The following is a 23,888-nucleotide window of genomic DNA, read 5'->3' on the forward strand; positions in this document are numbered from 1 at the left end:
TAGCTAGGATACATGGAACACGGGATGTACACCCGCCAATTCCTCAGGTAGCTCAAGTTTGTAAGCGAGTTTTCCAATCCTCTTGCAAATTTTGTATCGGCCAACAAATCTAGGGGCAAGCTTTCCTTTCACATGGAATCTGATAGTTCTATGTAGCGGGGATACCTTGAGATAGACAAAATCTCCCACATTGAACTCAAGTTCTCTTCTTCTTTTGTCAGCATAGCTCTTGTATTGACTTTGAGCAAATCTCAAATTCTCCTTTACTTGAGCAACTCCTTCTTTGGCATCTTGAATCTTAGCAGAGTCAAAGAACGATCTTTCCCCCGATTGAGACCACATCAAAGGTGTCTTACAAGGTCTACCATACAGTGCTTCAAACGATGACATCTTGATACTGGCTTGGTAGCTATTGTTGTAAGAGAACTCTGCATAGGGTAGGCATTTCTCCCAATCAGATCCATAATTTAGTACACTAGCATGAAGCATGTCTTCTAAGATCTGATTCACTCGTTCAGTCTGTCCATCTGTCTGTGGGTGATAAGCGGTACTGAAATCAAGTTTGGTTCTAATGGACTTGTGCAGGGCTTCCCAGAATCGGGACACAAACTAAGGACCACGATCAGATACAATACTAGAGGGAGCTCCATGCAGTCTGAGAATATGCTCAACATATAGATCTGCTAACTTTTTGGCATCGGTCTTGGTCTTGACTGGTACAAAATGAGCAATCTTGGTCAAATGATCAACAATCACCCAGATGGAAACATTACCTTTTTGTGAACAGGGCAATCCAACTATGAAATCCATGGATATGCTCTCCCATTTCCACTTGGGAATGTCAAGAGGCTTTAACAATCCTACAGACCTTTGATGTTCAGCCTTGACTCTATTATAGGTGTCACATCGTGCCACATGTCCCGCAATGTCTATCTTTATGCCTTTCCACCAAAAGTGTTTCTTCAGGTCTTGATACATCTTTGAACCTCTAGGGTGAATACAGTACTTAGAATCATGAGCTTCTAATAGAACTTCCTCTCATAGTGCTGGATCAGAAGGGACACAGATTATGTCCTTGAACCAGATGGTTCCTTGTTCATCTTCATGGTGGTTGGTCTTGTAGCCTAGTTTCATCAGACCACGAAGATATTCAATCTCTTCACAAATTTTCTAAGCTTGACGAATGCGTTCTGTGAGATCATACTGTACGCGGAGCTCATTCAACAAGCCATGTGGTAGTATCTCAAGCTAGAAATCTTCAATCTCTTCCTTGAGCTTAGGTGGCATGGATTTAGTGATCAAAGTGTGACAGTAACTCTTGCAACTGAGAGCATCTGCGACTACATTAGCTTTTCCTGGATGATAGTGAATTTCCAGGTCATAGTCCTTGATCAATTCTAGCCATTGGCGTTGCCTCATATTTAGATCTTCCTGAGTGAAAAAGTACTTCAAGCTCTTGTGATCGGTGTAGATATCACACTTGTTGCCTATCAAGTAGTGCCTCTAGATCTTCAAAGCATGCACAACTACTGCTAACTCAAGATCATGAGTAGGGTAACGGTTCTCATGTTCTTTCAACTGTTGAGAAGCATAAGCTATCACTCTTCCACCTTGCATCAATACACAGCCAAGTCCTTGATGGGATGCATCACAATAGACCACGAAATCTTTACTAATATCAGGCAATGCTAGCACAAGAGTTGTGGTAAGCTTCTGTTTCAATTCCTAGAAGCTTTGCTCGCACTTGGACATCCATTCAAACTCCTTGGTTTTCTTCAAAAGATTGGTCATCAGACAGGCTATCTTGGAGAAGTTCTCAATGAATCGGCGATAATATCCAGCCAATCCCAAGAAACTTCTGACTTCTGTCACATTACGGGGTTGATTCCACTCTTTCACAGCTTCAATCTTGGCTGGGTCAACTGTGACACCTTCAGCTGATAGTACATAGCCTAGGAAGACAACTTTCTGTAGCCAAAACTCGCATTTGCTGAACTTTGCGTAGAGCTGATGTTGGGCTAGTTTCTCAAGCATAGTTCTCAGATGATGTTCATGTTCTTCAGCGGTGGGTGAATAGACAAGGATGTCATCAATGAATACTACCACAAACTTATCCAGTTCATCCATGAAAATCTTATTCATCATGTTCATGAAGTAGGCGGGAGCATTCATGAGTCCAAAGGACACTACAGTGAACTCAAACTGCCCATACCTAGTCACAAAAGTTGTCTTTGGGATGTCACTCTCTCGAATCTTTATCTGATGATAGCCAGATCTAAGATCAATCTTAGAGAAATACTTGGCACCTCTGAGCTGGTCAAGCAGATCATCAATTCTTAGCAGGGGGTACTTGTTCTTGATGGTGACTGCGTTCAAGTTCCGGTAATCAATGCACATTCTCATCGAGCCATCCTTCTTCTTAACAAATAGAACAGGAGATCCCTAGGGTGAAGCACTGGGTCTGATATATCCCTTCGAAATGAGCTCATCAAGCTATTTCTTGAGCTTGGCCAGTTCGTCAACTGACATGCGATAGGGTCTCTTGGCAATGGGTCCTGTTCCCGGCAAAAGATCAATGATGAACTCTACATCACGGTCTGGTGGCATACTCGGTAATTCTTTAGGGAATACATTGGAATAGTCTCAGACCACAGGCACATCATGAACTGTCTTCTCCTCTTTTTGTGATTCTAAACCGGCTTTAAGGGCACATAGGATAGAAGTGGACTTTTCGGACTGAGGTTCACACCTAATAACTTGGCCTGATGGGTGGGTCACTTGGACGTATCTAGGTGAACATGATATGATACCTTGGTGAATGGTTAGCCAATCCATACCTAAGATGACATCTAGGCTCGTGGAAGGTAACAGGGTTAGGTCAGCTTTAAAGATAAGACCATCAATGGTAAGACTCACTCTCTTACATATGTGGGTGCACTTTAGGTCTCCTAAAGGTGAGCTGGTGATGATAGGCTTTCCATGTGGGGTTACACACAGGTCATGCTCTCGTGCAAACTTGGATGATATGTAAGAACAAGTTGCTCTAGAATCAAATAGAACTAATGCAGTATTGCCATTAACTAAAAACATACCGTACACAATGTTAGGGGCAGCCTATGCTTCCTCGGCATCTAGATGGTTGAGACGTCCATGAGTAGCAGATCCCTTGAACTGAGACCTCTGAGCGGCTGAGTTCTGAGGGCACTCAGCAGCTTTGTGACCTAGATGGCCACAAGCGAAGCAGATGAAAGGTGCACCGCCTGTAGGGGTTGGCGCGGGTGCCTTCCAGTTTCCAGTGCTTGGTGCAGAGCGGTTCTATGCTAGGCGTTCATTCGTTGAGTGGGGATGGTTGAAATGGTCCTGAGTGTTGCGGTCCTGAGCATAATGGTCCCGGGTGTAATGATCCTAAGCAGGGTGGGAGTATTTGGTGGTGTAGCCTCCACCACCCCTACTCGATCCAGGGTTGTCATCCCTATTGTGGCGAGAGTGTTCCTTGGATGGTGCATCTCTATGGAACCTCTTGCGATCACGGCCATGGAAGGACTCCTCAGGCTTATGCTTCCTCTCCCTGTACTCCTCTCTAGCTTCAGCATGGTCCTTCTCAATCTGGATGCAGCGATCCACTAGAGCACGCAGCGTGCTACTCTCAATACCACCAAACTTCAGCTTGATGTGCAGGTTAAGTCCCTTGCGGTAATAGTATAGCTTCTCCTTCTCAGAGTTTACAACATAGGAAGGTGCATAGCGTAGAAGGTTGGTGAAACAAGTAGTGTACTCAATCACCCTGTCCTTTCCCATCTTGATGTTACGAAACTCCTTGGCTTTGGCCTCCATGATACCCTTGGGAATGTGATACTCAGTGAATGCTTCGGCGAACTCATCCCACGAGATGTTGGCAGGGTCCTCATGGGAATCACTAAAACTATCCCACCAGGCGCGTGCTGCACCTATGAGCTAGTGTGTGGCAGCTCCAATACACTCATCGTCGATGAAGGTGGTGAGGTCGAGCTTCTTTTCCACCTCCTTGAGCCAGTCATCGGCTACAAGTGGGTTAGGGTCGGTGCCATCATAGGTAGGTGGCCTCAGCTTCATAAATTCTTCTAGCTTCCTTTAGAAGTCATTCTGCTGACCTCCCTGGTGATGGTTTGCTCCATCAACAAGAGCTACAAGAAGCTAGGTCTGTTGTGCCATCACCTCTACCAGGGTCAGTGGTGGTGGTGGCGGAATGTTCTCCTCATCAAGCGGCGGGGTATTCTCTAGGTTGAAGGGTATCCCTCCACGTCCACGGCCATAGCCATGGCCATAGTTGTTGCCACCACGCCCCCCATTTGGTTCGACTGGTTTGGGGGTGGGCGTACGTCCATGGTTCATTAGGCGAGCAGATCGGCGGTTCGGCATCTGCAACACAGATCATAGGAATTTTAGTGTTTGTGCCATAAGTGCTTATAATTTAGTATGATTACATGATTTTGACAATTTAAAGAAAATCATTTATACTATCCAACACTCATTACAAAGAAGCAATAAGATCCATAAGATGCAATAAGATCCAAAATATTCATTACAGGGGTTTATTACATAGCATCATCTCCAGTAGCTACACTTGAAGACTCGCGAGAATTGTACTACACATAGTGTCTCATATTATATCTCATAAGGGGTACATCATGGGGTACAACTTATGGAAGCCACTGGCATGACTCATGACCATGTAGGGTCATCTACTCTAACTTGTACACCGCAGCTGGGATATGACTGTTCTCGATCTTGATCTCCTCGTCAGACTTGTGAAGTCGGGACACATACTTCAAGGCCTCGGCGAGCTCCTCAGTAGGCTTCCCTCTAGGTAGGGTAGGGCAGGCGTCTAGGTTGAGGCGAGTCGGGGCTAACTCAAACTCCTCTATCCTAGGCTTCGTCTTGCTGCAAATCTCCTTGGGTAGCTGATCCCACATACCCTTCATCTCCCTGAGGCGCTTCTTGTCAGACTTCTACCAAGCCTGTCAAGTCCTCTCACACTTGTCCTGTAGGTACTCGTTCTGCCTGAGTACCTCGATCAGGTGACCCTGGTTGTGAATGGCCTTCTTCCTAAACTCTTCTAGCTCTTGAGTCATGGTCTTGTTCTTATATTGGATTTTCAGCATATCAATCCCCTTGGACCTCTCTCTGTCTCCTCTATGGTTGAACTCAGCCTTCTTGTTGTCCAACTCTCTTTGCAACTCCAAGACCTTGCTATTGAGGTAGCAGTTCCTATTGCCTAGGTCGACGGCTTTGTCCTATAAGTCAGCGACCTCGGCTCTGTAGACTTCTTCACGATGGTTGAGCTCATCCTATAGCTTGGCAACTGTCTCAAGCAGACTAGCTCGCTCCTATGCTCCCTACAAGTCTTGCTCCTGGTACTCCCATAGAAGGGCCTAGTCCTAATGTCTCCTCTACTCAAGCTGGGTCACGTACCTATCCTGCTCTAGTAGGTGGATAGCCAAGATGCGAAGGCATCTGTCCTCCTCAGCAAAGATAACTCTACCGGCTATGAAACTCTGCTCACTAGGGGTAAGGCTAAGGTTGAGGGCCTGGGGAAGTAGACAGAACTCTATCGTCTTTAGGTGCTCATAGTGGTCCCTCATCACTCTACGAAGTGCCTTGTGTGAGACAGCTCGCAGTCCCTCCTCAACTGTGTCCTCTATAGTCAACTCGATGAAAGCTGGGATAGAAGGTAAGGTAGTGCTAGCTGGGAACTCGACTAAGGTGACAACTAGTCCTTCAATTCCTCCTTCCTGAGCTGATTTCCCGGTGTAGGTGACCTTGACAAGCTTGTTAGGGACTCCTAACATGACGAGAACTTGGCAGAGGGTCTGTGCAAAACCCCCGAGCTCACGTAGGTCGAAGGTAAGCTTGGCATGGTCTAGAGGTAGCGGTCCTAGAGGCGGCCATTCGACGTTCGTTGCCATCTGCAAGTTTTAAGGAAATAGGTGTTAGTAGGTCAATAAATAGATAAGCCTTGCATAAAAGTAAATGCAGGGTTGGTATATAACCGAAAGAAGGGCTGTTCACGTCCTATTCTATCGTCCATTTTTGAGGGTTTCATCCTAGGGTCAAGTATGGCTCTGATATGCTTGCTGAAGCGACCTCATTTCCCGTGAAGAGAAATCCATAGAGTCGAAGTGTAATAAGACCGTTGTAGATCATATTACCCAAATTCCAGTCGAGGATCACATCCATACAACGTAGCATCAGAGTACAAATAGTGCGGAATTACATAAATTATTACATCGCCGCATTGGCGGAATCAAAAGTAGCATTCATTCAGAACAGCTTGAAGATAAGATTGCCAAACTCAAGCGTAGGAATGAACCCCTCAACCGTCAAACTCCTCAGAGCTATACTCCTCAGCAGAAGTTGTGTGCCAAAATTTATCAGTACGATTTCTACTGGCCACTCCCACCCTATGAGCATTGCTTTGTAGAAATTGGATGCAAGTTGGATATAATCAAAAGGAACCTATAAGGTTGGGGTTTCCTATGTATTTAGCATATCAAGTGTATAATAATAGTTGGTCAAGTTTTAACACCATTCCCACACACATTCCACCCCATTCCCGTCCAGAGCTAGGTTTCAATCCTGGGATCGATATAACACCATCTCCATATCATCATCATAGCCTCGCTCAGTCGACAGGCCAACTCCCTCTTGGCACTATCTCATGGTCTGTAGCCCCTGGCTACGACCAACACTCTCTCACGGGGGAAGAAGAGAAGGACTAATCTCACTATCTAGTTTAAGCAAAACCCAGGAAAGGTCCATTGCCAACTAGTCGGCACATGTATCGATCGATCAACCATACACTCTGCATAGGTTTTACATAACCACAAGATCTGCCTTCTTCACTGACTGTCGTCAACTGGGCTGATTCCGGCCGCTTGCTAGCCTAGGATAATGCCACTCTACCATTCAACCCTGGTACACCCCAAGTCTAGTTTGGGGTGGCTGAAACTGTGAGTCATGAGCCAGGTCCATAAGGCCTCCATGAAGTCTCGGAAGGGTGTGGGGTAAATCCTCCACGCCCCGTACCTCCTTGCACTGTCCGTTATCAACCTAGCAGTAGTGGCAATATCCTACCAAGTAGTCCGGCCGTCCCGCACCATATAGGGCGAGTGGTACATAAGGCTTCCTGGTGAATCTAAGTACTAGTAAGTCCTTAGGGATGACCAAGCCAGAATGTCTTCATCAAGGTTTCCATTTACCGTGCCACCATAGCACCTCCACCCTGGGCTCCTCCCATCACAGGTTCACACCAAGGGCCACCTCATATACCATTTACCCACCACAGGTATTCATTCTAGGGGTGCCCAGGTAGCACCTCATGGCAAGACTTGCCCTAGGCTCATCATATACTCCAACTTGGTCGACACAACCCTCACCCTCCACACACCCTAGTCACACACACAGCACTCTCCCCATAGTCTAGATAACTCCAGTTTCCGCCACGCATCAATATGGTTTATTTAAGTGTAGTAGAAATAATAAGCAGTGAAATATAGCAAGAAGCATGTGACTTAGCCTAACAGCAGGGTGAGCAGGGGTAAGGTTGCGTCAAGGTAAAGGCCATCAAGAAAGCATACTACCATGCAAGTCATATTATAGTATAATTGTAACAATAAAGTAAAGCAATAGCAGCTCTATATTAGCCATGCGTAATAGGTGCTACGAGATTGGGTGGGATGTGGCACCTTCAGTGAAGTCGTCTCCGTACTCCTCATGGTACTCTCAGTCCTTGTCCGTCTGATTCTCCTCCGAGTCTACAAACGATCGCATTATAGTCATGTTAGTGACGTCTATAGAATAGCATAAAAAACAGTGAAAATTCAAAAAGAGCCAAATGCACTCAAACATGGGTTCATTGCGTAGAGCTCGATTTTAGATGAATTTTGGTCCTAGTCTTATATTTTTCTGAGTTCGTATGAATTAGTTATGAATTTCCAAAGTTTCAATCATTCCTGGAAATGGAAAAGGCTGAATTAATATCATGCTAACACGTGTCACGCTCCTGTTGGTCCATGTGGCATGCTGACATTAGTATGACATTAGCATGATGTCATCATCTCAATTCTGAGCTGACAGGTGGGGTCCTGCTGGCGTCATCATGACGTTAGCACGACGTCATCTACGTCATCAGCTACTGATAGGTGGGGCCAGAGCTGCTGACGTCTGCAGCTGATGTTATCATGACGTCAGCATGACATCATCTCGGCTGTTTCATCCTCTGATAAGTGGGTCCCGCATGGCGGTGTCACTGACATGTGGCCCCGGCCAACGGTCAACGTTGACCGGTCAATGGTCAATATAGGTTGGGCCTCGACTGGGCTGGTTGGGCCTGGATTTGGGCTAGGCTTGGCCCACCATGTGGCACGTGCTGGTGCGGCCATGTCGTCTTATGGGGCCACTAACGGGTCGTGATCCACGGGCGTAGGTGAGGCGCGGTTCATGGTGAACCCACCTGCATTGGTCCATAGACTACAGAGCCGGTCTATGAAGGACTTGGTCCACTTACTCCTTCCTAGGGTTCGGTTCACGTGCACGATGTGGTCATGGTCGTAGCTCGGCGGAGCTGCTCGGGATGTGGTCGACGTGGTCGTGGTCGGAGCTCGGCGGAACTGCTCGGGACGTGGTCGATGTGGTCGTGGTCGGAGCTCGGCGAAGCTGCTCAGGACGTGGTCATGGTCGACGAGGGGAGAATCCCCTCCTCTTCCCCGACGGGGCTCTCGTCGGTGGTGAGGTCACCGACGAGCTCCCACGGCGGCGTTAGCATCTGATTAGGGTAGGCAATAGCTTCCCCATGCCATGGCGACCGCGATGGTGGGGTCGGGGCGACGACTAGGGCTTCCTAGAGCTCTGGCCATGGTGAACGGCGAGGTTTGTCGGCGTGCATGGACATGGCTACAGTGGTAGCGAGAGCCTAGTTGGAGGAGCATGTGAGCTCTACGGTGCTTCTACGGCCACGGTGGGCGTGTTGAAGGAGCTCCTAGTGCTCCCAGTGGCTCTGGCCATGGTGGTGGGGGGCAAAGCGGAGGCGGTGGTGCTCTGATGAGGTACGGTGCGGCAATGCAGGGCTTCGGTGGGCTTCTTCCTCGGCTAAGGTGAGTGTGGTGTGTCTCTCATCATGGCGGAGCCAGTCAGGGTGTCAACGTTGCCTTTACTGCAACGTAGAAGACGTGGTGGTCTCGCCATGGTTGTGCTCTCGGCCATGGTGAGCATGCCCGTGCATGTATGCTCCTGCTTTGATGTACAACGTCGTGGCTGGGGTCCTCCTTTTGGCTGATGGCAGCGCGCACGGAGCGTCCTGGGTCTCGGCAAGCGTGGCCATGGCGGTCTCCCTAGCTAACCAGTTGGGCTAGGCCAGAGCTCGAAGCTTCAGCAAGGTTTCGATCATGGCAGTGCTCGTTTCATTTGGCTGGAGAGGTGGTCTTAGCAAGATGGCTCACCGCGGGGAGCTTGAAGGCGGTGGCGGTGCCATGTAGTGGTGGCCGTGCAGCTCTTAGGACGACGACGGTGGTGCTCCCTCCTTCTCCGGCTCCGGCAGCAGCAGGGCTCCGGCAGCAGCGGCGGCGTCCTTCTCCGCACCTCTCCTTCTCCTCTCGTCCCTTGGCTTAGTGTGTTGGTGCAATCCGCACGGCGATGGTGAGGCATGGTGAGGCACTAGGGTTCCGGGCTCCTCCTTTTATAGGCGAAGCACCACTGCTCACCAATGGCGGACGAGGGCGGATGGCAGGCGATGCGCCGAGCGCATCGGACGGTCCTAGCATGCGGGGTTAGTGGTGTAGGGGTTGCGTGGGCGCGGCGCCAAGGGAACAAGGTCATGCAATTTGCGTGACCCTAGGCCTGCACTTGCTGCTTCGGTCGGGGCTCGGTCGGGAGGAGAGGCTAACGTGGGGAGGAAGAAGACCCTATTGCTGGGGTGGCTGACGCATGGGGTCCGGTTGGCAGCGGGTGCGGCTCAGGCGCGTCGTGACGCGGTGAAGCGGTATGGGCTGGCAGGTGGGACCCGGCGGTAGGCGTCTGCGCGCGCGGGGGTGGCGAGGCGAAGCTAGGCCAGCGTCGTGGGCCGCGTGCACGAGTGGGAGGGCAGGCGGGCTGGCTCGCAAGGCCGAGCAGGCCTGGGCTGCTGCTGTTCCCTCTTCTTTCCTATTTCCTTTTCTTTTTCTATTTCTTTTTGTATTATGTTACACTTCTTTCATGTATATAAATCAAAGTGGCATATTTCTCCTTTGGTATAATGTCCCATGGTGATAAACATTGGTCATAGTATATGTTGGGATATTAATCCCATGTTAGTACATTTATTTATAAACCAATATTTGTTAGCTTTTAGTAATCAACACATAAACCCAAATAAAATCCATATCACCATGTTGAATATAATGCATCTTGATGTATGCTATGTGATAAAATAAATTAAAGGTGATGAGGTGAGATACTTGTGCAAGTCATGTAGGTTTAGTTGGATTACGACTAATGCAACACTTAGGGTTAGCTCCTACAAATGTCACTCATCATCACATGGGGTTTTGAAGAAAAAAATTTGTAGTTGGGATTTTTGGTGTGTGGATTTCTGGGTTGTTACACTTGCAACCGGTCCATCAAGCCAAGTCTTGTCTTGATCTTCTCTACCTTGATCACATGACTCAATATCATGTCTCATGTGCAATGAGCTCCTTCATCATCACATGTGTGAGCTTTGCAACATCTCCGAGCCATTTCCACCTTCATGGCATATGTTGCTCACACATATGTACCTGTGGACTAATCACCTGTGTATCTCACATAAACACAATTAGTCCACCTAGGTTGTCACTCAATTATCAAAACCACACAGGGACCTTTCACCCTCGCTCGAGCATGCGGGGAGAGGCCAAGGGTTTCCGGCAGTAATTAGAGTAGGATATCTTGCGTAGGGAAGCGAAGGTAGAGGGGTCATGAAAATGCGGATCAAGTGTCCATTAATTTATCCCAAAAAAGATCCTCCCGTCTTACGTGAGCCACCCATGTATTTATAAGTCACACTCGGGTGCACGGTGAAATTACAGTATAGCAAGGACCCAAAAGGAAAAACATAACGTAGTGTGGAAGGGTACGGTCGTAATCTTCATCCTCTGGCCACCAACTCCCCAGGCCTGCCTCTTTGGTCGGGGGCGTCTCCTCTACCGGCGTGGTCCCCCTCCCCTGCGGGCTCCAGACCTCTGCATACTCACGGCGAGGGTCCGCTCATCGTCGTCATCGAGGCTCCCCTCTCCCCCGCTCCACGGGTACGGTGGACCTCAAGGTACCTGCCCAAGCATGAAGACACGACTCGACGGTTGGAACATACCCTTGTCGGCGAGGGTCGACGCTCGTCGCGAGGGACTTAGTTGAGACAGCATTGAGTCGAAGGCCAAGGAAGGAGCTGGGCCGGGGGAGACTCCCCCAACAAAGTGTTTTCAGGTATTTTTGCAAGTGTTTCATCTGTCTTCAGACGTATGTTTTGCAAGTATTTTCTCTCGATGTTGCATATGTTTTGCAATAGCTTTTCAGGTGTTTTTGCAAGTGTTTCATCTGTCTTCAGACGTATGTTTTGTAAGTGTTTCATCTGTCTTCAGACTTATTTTGTAAATATTTTATCTGGATGTTACAAAAGTAGATTGTGTGCTACACATGTTGCAATGGCGTCGGTGACTAACAGACAGTGGTCTACCGCAGGGCTTCGGCTCCTACCTCGCGCGGCGCACCTCACCTTCTCCTCTTCCCTCCCTTCCCTTCCCTTTCCTCCACCTCGCCGTGACAGTTCAAGCTCGGCGACAGGGCGTGGCGAGGGATGGTGGCGCGACCGGGAAAGGGGCGTGGCTGGGTGCGGCCACGCGGGCGCAGCCAGGATGAGGATGTCGCAGGTGGGCTCGGTGGGTGCTCTCCTTTACGCGGGTACGGGACGGGCGTGGTGGTGCGCTTGAACAGGAGCAACGTCCAGACGCGTCCTGCGGCTGGACGTCCGGGCGCTAGCTGCCCCGTTTTGTTATGAGAGAAAAACACTATAGCATGGCTGATAAGTCAGGTTGATAAGTTCAAGCGAACATGTCGTTACTCTTTTCCCTACCCCTTTATTTCTGATGTCATCATAATCAGAATTCCAGTATTATTCTAATTTACAGGTTGTTAATTTGAATGATGTAGCAATGTATATAATCTGTTTTACAATGTTTATTAATTTCTAAAACCTTTCAGCTTTTTTTCAAAAAAAAAAGTAACCCTTTGGTGCTCTGTGGAGATTCTCGCTTGTCCTTGTGTCGGTAACGATAAAGTATAACAATATATAAGACGATGAATCTATTATTGAACGCGAATTGATGGATTAATTAGTCGCCGATGATACAAGTTGTTCTTCTTTCTAGACATTAGTTTACAGATCCCATAGTTCTGCATTAAAAAAACGTTCAGAATGTGTGTATACACACACACACTAATAGTTATTTACAAAGGTCACCTGCCCTTGTAACTTAACACGTGAAATTGACAAAAAAAAAAAGTGCACTGAGTATGTGAGGCACAGCCTGCACCCTGCAGTGTACGGCACCGGAGGGTTTGGTTTTTGCAGATGATGCCTGCTTCTGTTGCACCCTTTCTGGTCAGCCCCAGAAACCTTCCCCAGATGCCCCCCAAAACAGCTCAACTCTGCTACAATTTGCGGAGAAGTTTTATTAGTTAGGAGTTGCATTGATGGGTCAGGGTTTCAAATTTCGGTTCGCATGTTTTTGCCAGTGACGGCTAAAATTACTGAAATTCACGAATTTCAAAAATTCTCGTCCCAAATTTTGGTCAAAGAAAATTAGATAAATTAACTCAATGGTGCTGAAACTTTGGTCACTGATGAGTGATGAAATTACCAAAATTCATGAACTCCGAGATTCAGATCCCAAAATTTTGATCAAACGAAATTAAATAAAATTATTTTATGGTGCTCAAAGTTTTTTAAAAAAATAAGAATGACATGATATTTGGTCCTTGCACCTGCTATATATCCTACACCTGGTGGAGGTGCAAGTCTCCCACTAGGTTAGATGCTAACATATGTACTTTTATTAAAAAAATAAACACATAATTATGCATGTCAACACGTAGCATATCTAAAACTGGGTTAAAATAAACACAGAATTGTTCATATGTCTAACACTAGCAAATATACTCGTGCGTTGTAACGGGAGAAAATAAGTTGTCAAACACTTGTTCGCTTTAGCTTGCTACATAGTTGCAGTGGCTGCGATAGCTTAATTTGTATAGGTCACTTGATGTCGTGAGTGGTTGTTGCAACAATTACAAACGAACAGGTCTGTTAATGGAACAAGATGACAATATTAAATATTTATTTATTATTCTTTTTATAAAATTTAAAAGCTATATTTTATTGTATGATGATCATTGTATCCCTAATATAAGTTAATATTGGTAATAATATGACAATGTTGTATTAGTTCTGTATTGAATTAAATTACAACCTTGATATGATTTTTTTCTTTCATCATAGGCACTAAAATATGTACTCACAAATGTATCGTAACTTTAGTTTTCATACTATCTATGTGTTAGTAGAGTTAGATATCAGTTTTTAAGTGACTTCTTTTGAGAACCCATAAAAATATGTAATTTTAATATCTTATTAAAGTCGGCATGGGTTGGTCATCATTTTGTCTTGATTTTCACATGTCAACACTCATCGAGAGTTGCACTGGTATATGCGGATAACTTAAAGATTTGCACTAGTATACAAATAGCTTGAAGAAACATTTATTTTGATTAGATTGGATGACAATTTGCTTAAGATTTCAATTTACAATTTAATTAGTTAGACCATCGACTGATTCATATTATAGTTATAATTTATTTCTAATTAAAACTAACAACTTAGTAATAGAAATATTTATTTATCAAGGGTTAGAGTTTCAAACGTAAAACTATTTTATTCTTTATCTTTATAGGAAATATGCATGTGCATTGCCACGGGAGAAAATAAGCAATCAAATATTCAAAGGAAACAAGAACAAGAACAATTTAGATCTATTTATGTTTTACTTTTAAAGCTATAATTTATTTTGATCCATAGTATAAATTAATGATGCCAATAATATGATAATGGTTTATTAAACCTATATCAATTATAGCACGCCTTTGTATACAAAAGTACAATTTTGAAAGTGTTTCCGTGCAAAACACAAAAATATTTACTTGTAAATATATCATAGCTCTAATTTTCATACTATACATGTATTATTACAATATATCAAATTATGTGCTTCCTTTGACGAGGACCCATAAAAGTACGTGATTCTAACATTTGATTCAAGTCGACAAGGAATTAGTTGCCGATATATAAAGTACTGGGATGATTATGACAAGAGATATCTCTCTATTTTACACGTGGTGGCACTCGGCAGTGTAGCACTGCTACATGTGTATGATTATGACAAGAGATATCTTATGACAAGAGATATCTTATGTTATGACAAGAGATATCTTATGTTTTTATTTTTCACGCTTACTTTTTTCCTTTCTATGTTCAGTTTCTTTTTCTTTTCGGTTTTCTTCCGTATTTTCCTTTTCCATGTCTTTCCCGTGTTTCTTCTTCCGTGGTTTTCTTATTTCAGTTTTTCTTTTCTTTTTATGTTTCTCATTTTGGCTCCAGCTAGGATGCAAAACGGCAGGACACTCAGCCTGATTCGAATAGAATTTCTATTTAGGAAGTCTGATATGTTTTACGATTTGGAATCTGACTAGACAAGAGCTATTTTTAACTCATAAGAGCATGGATTATATATATAAGTCTGGACGTAAGAAACTCTGTATTGTTCGGTAGTTAGAGAGAGATGAAAAAAAATGGATGGACGAAAAAAATAGCCGAAAATTTGGCCTCTTTAGTATTAGGTAGAGAAGAGATTTGGGCAATTTTGACATATATAACTTTAGTATGACCAAGAATGCACTTATACAATCTGCAATATAGTTCTAAAATAACGACAAGAATATCACATATTAACTATACACCTAAAATGATTTTCATTGAAAACTAGAACAAACATAGTTCTAACATTGATCGCCCATCAATAAAACTAGTACTTCTTCTAATACTACAATATGACAGGATTTTTTTTCCTAAATTGGCAAATTTTCTACCATCTTTTTGTTCTTGTCCTATAGACTATCGATTTCTTTTGTGTGAATAAAAAAAACTTTTCTTTTTTGGTTTTAATCCAGCTGCAATTAATATTGAAAACAAAACACTACACTTCAATTAATCAACCTATAAATCACCACTAAATAAATAAAATAAACCATACGTGTCGTGGACGTTCGCCGCACGCCGCCAGCGGCCTCGGGTGTGGTAGATTTTCACCTGGTTGATGCTTACGAGGAGATTCTTCACGGATGTCCTGATGCTGGCACCGAAAGAAAAAAAAATGCGGATGGAGTGTCTGAGAAACGGCCTGTACTGCACTGATGCACAATGTACGACAGCAGTGAGGTAAGGCCTTCCTTCCTTAACGACGTAGGATCAGATAGAAAAGTAGTTGCTTTAGAACTGTCATAGTTGTCTATGCTCAGAGAGAAGGTGGTTCATACAAGAAAAGAAGAGGGAGAGAAAATAAAAATAACTTATGATAAAAGAAAAAATACATTTTTGAGATCATAAATAATAATAGTTTGCATTATTTAAATAGTAGTTTTAATATTTCATAGTCTATGTGAACTACTTTATTTGTACTGAAAGTAGTATTAGTGTTAGCCTCCATTTCTCGTGCCCGGACAGGGAGGTTGGTTTGGTTGCCTGCTGGACTAGTGGCCGCCTTTTCCAGCTAAGTCCAGTTGACGCCTTTGCCCCTTAATCAACTTTCTTGCGCCCTAACTAGCCTGCCCCAAATGCAACCGCATGGATTAAGAACCTTCCCCAACAAGTAGCCCCAAATCTATAGCTGAAGCTACGCTTTCCCTGGAGCTCTTTTGACCCAAATGCAACAACAGCACGCGGTTTCTGGCTCTCTCTCGTCACCAATGATTACCATGGATTGAAACAACAATTCAAACATCTGCTTTCATCCATGCTCATAAAAAGATCATGCGATGTTGTCTGGTCGTCGCTCAACGTTTCTTACTTGAAAATGCTTGACCATTGCAATTTTCCAAAATATATTTTCTATTGAGGATGCCATCACCCGTCGAACGTGACGATTATTATCAGCTAATCTTAACTTGGCCGCAAATATAAGTGCGTAGCAGTTGTGTATTACTTTATCCGTTCTAAATTATAAGTCGTTTTAATATTTTTTGGTTCATCTATTTTGCTATGTATTTAGACATATATTATATTTAGATACATAGCAAAATAGATGTAATTAAAAAAGTCAAAGTGACCTATAATTTAGAACGGAGAGAGTACTAGTTACTGTTCAGTTTGTACCTATTTACAGCACAATTGTCAGGAGTCTAAGCGTTAAGAGTCTGGATTTTGCAGTTGGTTATGTGTCTTCTTCGTTGCTCTTTGTTATAAAGTCTTTAAATTAGTTGATTTTTTTCTTCATTTTGCAAAGCTTAAAGATCTACTGGAAGGACATACTACTCATTAAATTAACTCCATAAATTATGCTAGAAAAAGAGTGAAATTCTTGCTACATCACCCGAGATATATATTATAGTACTAGTGTCTAGTCCTAGGACAACTAATTTTTGTGGAGTCACTAATTTGAGTGGAGTCACGTGCTACCTCCGTCCCAAAAAGAACGTAACTATGCGTCCTGTTAGCTTAGCTTATAAGTCATACTTTTTCAGCCGATGAACAATATTTTTCTCTCACAACAAATCAGCCAACAGTACTTTCAGCCATGGCTTATCAGCCAAGCAAACAGGGCATGGATTGTGTGTCACGTAAAGTGTTCACGTTTGACCAAGTTTCTAGCAAATGATATTCACATTTATGGAACCAAATTAATTTATTTTGAAAATACATTTCATAATTAATCTAGTGATATTTATTTGGTATCATAAATATTGATTTTGTTTATCTATAATTGATTAAACTTAAGGTCCTAAAACGTAACACTATGCTAGAATTATATTTTTTTTTTCACAGGCAGAGTGAGTACAAAACAAAGGCCACGTACAGTGTGCTTGCTTTAGCATGAAAAATTAGGCTTATGGCCTAAAATTTAGTCACTAAACTTTAAAGTCTCGAGGTTCTAAATAGATGGTCTAACGTGTTGTCTAAAATTTAGCCAGCTTTACAAAAAGTTCATTAAACCACATAATTGAAATAAAATGGTCTAAAGTGATTCAAAACAGACCCTTAGTTTATGTTATTGTAAGTCTTATTGTACCATAGCTTAGCCATCGCCTCTTTATAAGTCTATCTATATATATGTAAACTATTTTGCAGTGTAATGATAAAAAAAACTATTTTGCAGTGTATGTGCCCTATCAAATTTTAGAAACTTATACTCTGCGTCAAGTTTGGATTAGTATAAAGCAATGTTTTCCTGGACCGTACCACGAAGCACTCAAAAATAATAAAAATGCTATGTTCATTTACATGTAGTTTCCTTGAGTAGCTGTACCACACCAAACAGTCAGATTGCCCTTCAATCATTGAACTTCCCAACGAATTTCAACCGAAATTAATACGTACGTTTACGTACTGCATGCACATTCTTAAAACATGAAAACGAAAAACAAAAAAAAAGTGTTATTACCAGGGCCCGTTCGCTTCGCTGAAAAATAAGCCAAAATACTATTTCGATTGATTTGTTGTGAGAGAAAAATACTATTTCGGTTAAAAAAATAAGTTGGAAAAGACGGATCATAAGAGAAGCGAACATGACGGTGTAGTAGTAGAATAATGACATATGTACGTATCAAGGAAAAGATGAAAGGACTACAATGACATCCATTTAATTGGGAATGTGATTCCTGCGATGATAAACCAAGAGTATGTATGGCTCCGAGTATTTATCATTTATAAAAAAAGCTTCTTTTCTTAATAATTTTCTTCTAAAAAGAGAAGAAAACATGTGACTAGCGTTGGCGCGGGAACGGGCCATACGGTCAACACCAGCCGGTCAGCTACGCTAGCAAAATGTCAAAGCTACCCCTACCCATTGCACAACGTTTCACTTGGCAAAGTCGCGCTAGGTGAAATGCAAGTGACACTGTCGTTACCAATTACCATCTCCTTCCTATCAATCACGGCCTAAATATTTTGTTTTGCCTCACTCAATTTTACGTACTGTTAGAGTATTTGGTGAAACTAATACATCCATTTCGGCTGTGTTTGGTTGGTGAACGAAGGTTGCATGGTATATCGTGGTTGAGTGTTTTAGGCTGAGTGGAACCGTATTTTATAAAAAATATTTTTGGTGAGGTTGCATGAGTGGATGCAAAGAAACTAAGATGCTGTTTGGTTGTATGTATAAATGGATGCAGTCTATCAAACTTGAGAGACTGAGATGTGGGACCACAAAAGATACACTGCATCCACCCAGCTAGGATGACCAGTGAAGCTCATTTTGAGAGCACTCACCAGGCCAGGATGAGGCCGTATTTTTAAATTCGCCCATGCAAGTTGCATTCACTAAGCAAGCAACCAAACAGACTTCTTTAAGACATTGTTTGTTTCAGCTTTGTGGGAGCTTCTGGACCTTAGCTTTGGGACCTTTCAAAAGCCAAAAAAAAAAAAACTCCCACGAGCCAAAATCTCACTTTAAGAAGCTTCTGACTTTTGACTTCCGGGAGCTTTTGACTTTTAAGAGACGAGAGCTCCCAGAAAACCTAAATAAACAGGCCCTTAGATTATACGGATTCATCTAACCAAGATAAAGCCAAAACATACAACCAAGCACACATGTGAAGATTCACATATATATTTATTTATTATTCAAATCAAATCAAAAAAAGAAAAAAAAAGCTATGGGTCCGTGAGTAGGGGCATTTTAGTCATCTTCTCCATCGCACATTCGCACTATCGGGCACTGATTAGGTGCCACCTTCGACCCTCACGGCCTCACCTGAGGCAGGCGGTATTCGGACCGGCATCACCTATCCTATCCACATCTCTCTCTCTCTCTCTCCCCTCTTCCGTCTCTCTCTCTGCTCCACGCCTCCCTCTCCTCACCGGTCGAGCTCCCCACAGCCCGTACGTACCTGCCCCCTGTCCCGGCCGCCCCGGTTGCCCGACCCGACGCGCGGCTTATCCACCACGCCACCACCACCACCTCCGCCGCTGGGCGGGATCGATCGGGATCGGGATCGGGATCGCGCCGCCGCCGCTGCCACCGCCCTCCGCAGCCGCGGGGTCCTGCTCCTACCATGCAGCAGCGCTGCGCCCTTGCCCGACAGCGCCGGCCCGCCGAACCGCGCGTCCCGCTCCCCGACGACCACCCCTTCATCGCTGTCTTCTCCTTCCTCTTCATCCCCACCTAAACCAACCTCCTCGCCGCCGCGTAATTCAGCTAGGATTTCTTCATCCTCTCTCACCGCCGCCGGGAGCAGCGGACGGATCGCCGCGTCGTCCTCGGCCGCCGGCGGGATGAGCCGGGAGGCGCAGAAGCTCGATTCCGCCGCCGGCGACGGCGCAGTCGGGATCGGGGTCCTGTCGCTGGACCTACTGGGCCAGGTGCTGGACCGCCTGTGGGAGCCGCGGGACCGCAAGGCGTGCCGTCTCGTCAGCCGCGCCTTCGAGCGCGCCGAGACCGCGCACCGCCGCGCGCTGCGGGTGCTCCGACGCGAGCCGCTCCCGCGCCTGCTCCGCGCGTTCCCGGCCCTCGAGCTGCTCGACCTCTCCGCCTGCGCCTCGCTCGACGACGCCTCCCTCGCCGCGGCCGTCGCCGGCGCCGGCGGGGGACTTGCGGGGCTCCGCAGCGTCTGCCTCGCGCGGGCCAACGGGGTCGGCTGGCGCGGCCTCGAGGCGCTCGTGGCGGCCTGCCCCAAGCTGGAGGCCGTCGACCTGTCGCACTGCGTCAGCGCCGGGGACCGCGAGGTCGCCGCGTTGGCGGCGGCGGCCGGGCTCAGGGAGCTGAGGCTGGACAAATGCCTTGCCGTCACCGACATGGGGCTCGCCAAGGTGGTTGTTGGGTGCCCCAGGCTGGAGAAGCTCAGCCTCAAGTGGTGCCGTGAGATCTCTGACATCGGAATCGATCTGCTGGCCAAGAAGTGCCCCGAGCTCCGCAGCCTCAACATATCCTACCTCAAGGTTACTACTCCCATATGAGCTATTAAACTGTTCATTGCTTGGGTAGTGGATTGATGAAAGATGATTACTTGTGGATAGACGTTTGGACTAGCAATTCACATGCTGTTTAGAGAAATGGCGAAAATGTCATATGCCGCGACACACCTATAATAGCCTAGATATGATACCCAAGTACCCAACAAGAGCCGCACAAACCAAATTTCAGATGCAATATGGTGGCAATACAGATGTGGTTTGGTACCATGATATGCTAAATCTCAACTTTAACCTGGAAATTCTCATAAATCTTGTGAAGTTGGACTTAAGTTGGAAGCTAATGCATATGGGTGCGAAGGTGCTATTCAAAACATTATGAGTCATATTGTTGGTGGCTGTTTTTAATAAATGCACATACTGTAGGAAATGGTTGCATCTTCACTTCTCTTTTCCTGTCCATAGGTAGTGATAGCTTAGAATGTACAGTAGTTATATGTAACACCTGGCCTGTTTGGACTTTCTCTGCAAGGTTTTCAAAATCAGTAATAAGTACTTGGCCGGTCATGCTACCTAGTGATTAGAAGGTGTAATTGTGGTAGAATCAGGCAATATATGCTACCTAGTAGTGATTGAAAGGAGATTAAAATCTGGTTGTACAGTAACAGGTAGGGACGTCCATTATTTGTACATAACAAGGCTGAGAAAATGGCCTAATAGACCCATTTTGAAAGTGATCCCTGCCATGCAAATGATGTGTTGGATACTGGATAATCCCAAATTGGAAGTTTAAAGTTGAGTTGTACTTAGCATACAAAACCTCATGATCCATACATTTTGCCATCCACTGAGGTGTTAGGTGTGTGACTATAAGGGGCCTGGGTGCTGAATGAATTTTTGGCCTAGGTCTTGCATTATTTAATTTTTCTCATTGATAGTAATGGCATCATTGCGTTATACTATTTGTTTGTATTATATGCTTATTTTTCTTGTGTTGCAGGTGGGTAATGGATCCCTTAGATCAATTTCCTCACTCGAGAGGCTTGAGGAATTGGCAATGGTTTGTTGTTCATGTATAGATGATGAAGGCCTGGAATTGCTGAGCAAGGGGAGCGATTCGCTGCAGGTAATCACTTCTTGGGATGTTAAACTTTTATAGACTTTTGATGGCTGATGCACAACATTGTGTCAATTTGATTATTTAAAATTTGAACAGTTTTTGTTATTAGTCTCCTTACTGTGACTTTGCTTACTGTCATCTGAAATCTGGAAATTGGCAACTTTATGTTTTTTTTAAATGGCGAATTTTGATATTTTTAATCATTTTCTTTAATTTCAGAGTGTTGATGTGTCAAGATGTGATCATGTGACTTCTGAGGGGTTAGCTTCACTGATAGATGGTCGCAATTTTCTCCAGAAGTTATATGCTGCAGATTGTTTGCATGTGAGTTGGTCTTCCCCACATTACTCACCCCTCACAGCCATTAGCTCTTATTTTCTGTACAATTCGATATGCCATAATTTTTGTGTTTGAAACAAAATGGTTATGTAACTAACATATTCAGAGGGACTCATCCTCATGAAGAGTTAAAGAGTAATCAAAAGTGGAAAATATCTGACTTCCCGTAGTTTGTTGATGTTATATTTATAGGAGATAGGACAGCGTTTTCTATCCAAGTTGGCAACACTGAAGGAAACCTTGACACTGTTGAAACTCGATGGTCTTGAGGTCTCGGACTCTCTTCTTCAAGCCATTGGTGAAAGCTGTAACAAATTGGTTGAGATTGGACTTAGCAAATGCAGTGGTGTTACAGATGAAGGAATCTCATCTCTTGTAGCTCAGTGTAGTGACCTAAGAACAATTGATCTCACATGCTGCAATCTCATTACCAACAATGCACTTGATTCAATAGCTGACAACTGTAAGATGCTTGAATGCTTGCGGTTGGAATCATGCTCTTTGATAAATGAGAAGGGACTAAAGCGAATTGCAACTTGTTGCCCCAATCTTAAGGAGATAGACCTCACTGACTGTGGAGTGGATGATGCAGGTTTGTGATCACTACATTTGTGCCTATGTTTATTTTTAATAAAAAATCTGTTATTTTAAAATTGAGCATAATCACTTTACATTGCTTGTTTTGCAGCATTGGAGCACTTGGCTAAATGCTCTGAATTGAGAATATTGAAATTAGGCCTATGCTCAAGCATTTCTGACAAAGGCATTGCATTTATTAGTTCAAATTGTGGAAAGCTTGTGGAGCTTGATCTCTACCGGTAATTTAGATCATCTTATTTATTCTTTTATCATGATCTTTATAGTCATATGCATGAAAATAACATGTCTGCAATGTCCTTTGCTTCAGGTGCAACTCTATTACTGATGATGGGTTGGCAGCTTTAGTAAATGGATGCAAGAGGATTAAGTTACTGAACTTGTGTTACTGCAACAAAATCACTGATACTGGTTTGGGTCACTTAGGCTCCCTGGAGGAGCTCACAAACCTTGAATTGAGGTGCTTGGTCCGCATAACAGGCATTGGGATCTCCTCAGTTGCAATCGGATGCAAGAGCCTGATAGAGCTGGACTTGAAACGATGCTATTCAGTTGATGACGCTGGCCTGTGGGCCCTTGCTCGTTATGCTTTGAACCTTAGACAGGTAACCTTACGATAGAGTTTAGCTTCTATCCTTGTAAATTCCTAAGCAGCTGGAACCATATAAACATGTACCTGTTTTGCAGCTTACGATATCTTACTGCCAAGTCACGGGGTTGGGCCTGTGCCACCTGCTGAGCTCCCTGCGGTGCCTCCAGGACATTAAGATGGTGCACCTCTCATGGGTCTCCATAGAAGGGTTTGAGATGGCGCTGCGAGCAGCCTGCGGGAGGCTGAAGAAGCTGAAGATGCTCTGCGGGCTGAAGACCGTGCTGTCCCCTGAGCTCATCCAGATGTTGCAGGCGTGTGGCTGCCGAATAAGATGGGTCAACAAGCCTCTTGTCTACAAGGACTAAACTCGTGTTCCTCATCGTTTGTGCAGTGTCACCATCCGCATGGATTGTCAAGATCTCCCAGGTTTGCCCTGGCTTACGTTGTGAGCCATGTGGGATATTTCGCAATAATCGTTGGGGGCGTAAGCTCCCGTCCCCAAGTTGTGGTTATGGTGTTTGCCTTTCGGGCACATCTGGCGGCGCCTGTCGTCTCTGCTCCAGTGTATGTACACTGAGGCATCGGTAATATTCATGTGTATAGCCTGCAGTGGGATGATCCACTTTCTGGGATTAATTAGGGTTTTTGTTACTTCATTCCGCATGGTTTGAGCCTTTGAGATGAATGAAAGAATCATAGGGGATATGATCGATGCTTTGCACTCACTGTTTCTTTCCTGCTTTTGATTGGCATTATCTTATCTGATACTAATATGTGTATGATGCAACTTACATGGAGTTCAAATAACCGTTGCATAGCCCATCGGTGTGGGTGTGGCACCTCGGCTCATGAACGGAGGTCAATGGTTGGTTCCTGGCTACCATTTCTTTTGGCGGATCTTTTTTTTAGACAAGCATGCCTTTCATTGATTTAAGGGGGCCAAAGCCTCATACATCACCAGACTCACGCCGGAATTTCATGCCACACCTCTGTTGTAACTCGTGACCTGTTTAGCTAGA

The 23,888-nt window shown here is 44.7% G+C and overlaps 1 protein-coding gene across 1 annotated transcript; it reads left to right on the forward strand.

The window, feature by feature from the left end:
- The first annotated feature begins 19,436 nt into the window (after positions 1–19,436).
- On the forward strand, positions 19,437–23,594 carry LOC136508069 (F-box/LRR-repeat protein 3-like). The gene is made up of 7 exons (XM_066502678.1): positions 19,437–20,248; positions 21,222–21,347; positions 21,561–21,665; positions 21,873–22,272; positions 22,369–22,498; positions 22,588–22,882; positions 22,965–23,594. The coding sequence occupies exons 1-7, from the start codon at positions 19,586–19,588 to the stop codon at positions 23,232–23,234; spliced, it is 1,989 nt and encodes a 662-aa protein (XP_066358775.1). The 5' UTR covers positions 19,437–19,585; the 3' UTR covers positions 23,235–23,594.
- Positions 23,595–23,888: the final 294 nt, after the last annotated feature.

Source organism: Miscanthus floridulus, chromosome 15 (genome assembly GCF_019320115.1).
Source record: "Miscanthus floridulus cultivar M001 chromosome 15, ASM1932011v1, whole genome shotgun sequence".
Classification (NCBI taxonomy): Eukaryota; Viridiplantae; Streptophyta; class Magnoliopsida; order Poales; family Poaceae; genus Miscanthus; species Miscanthus floridulus.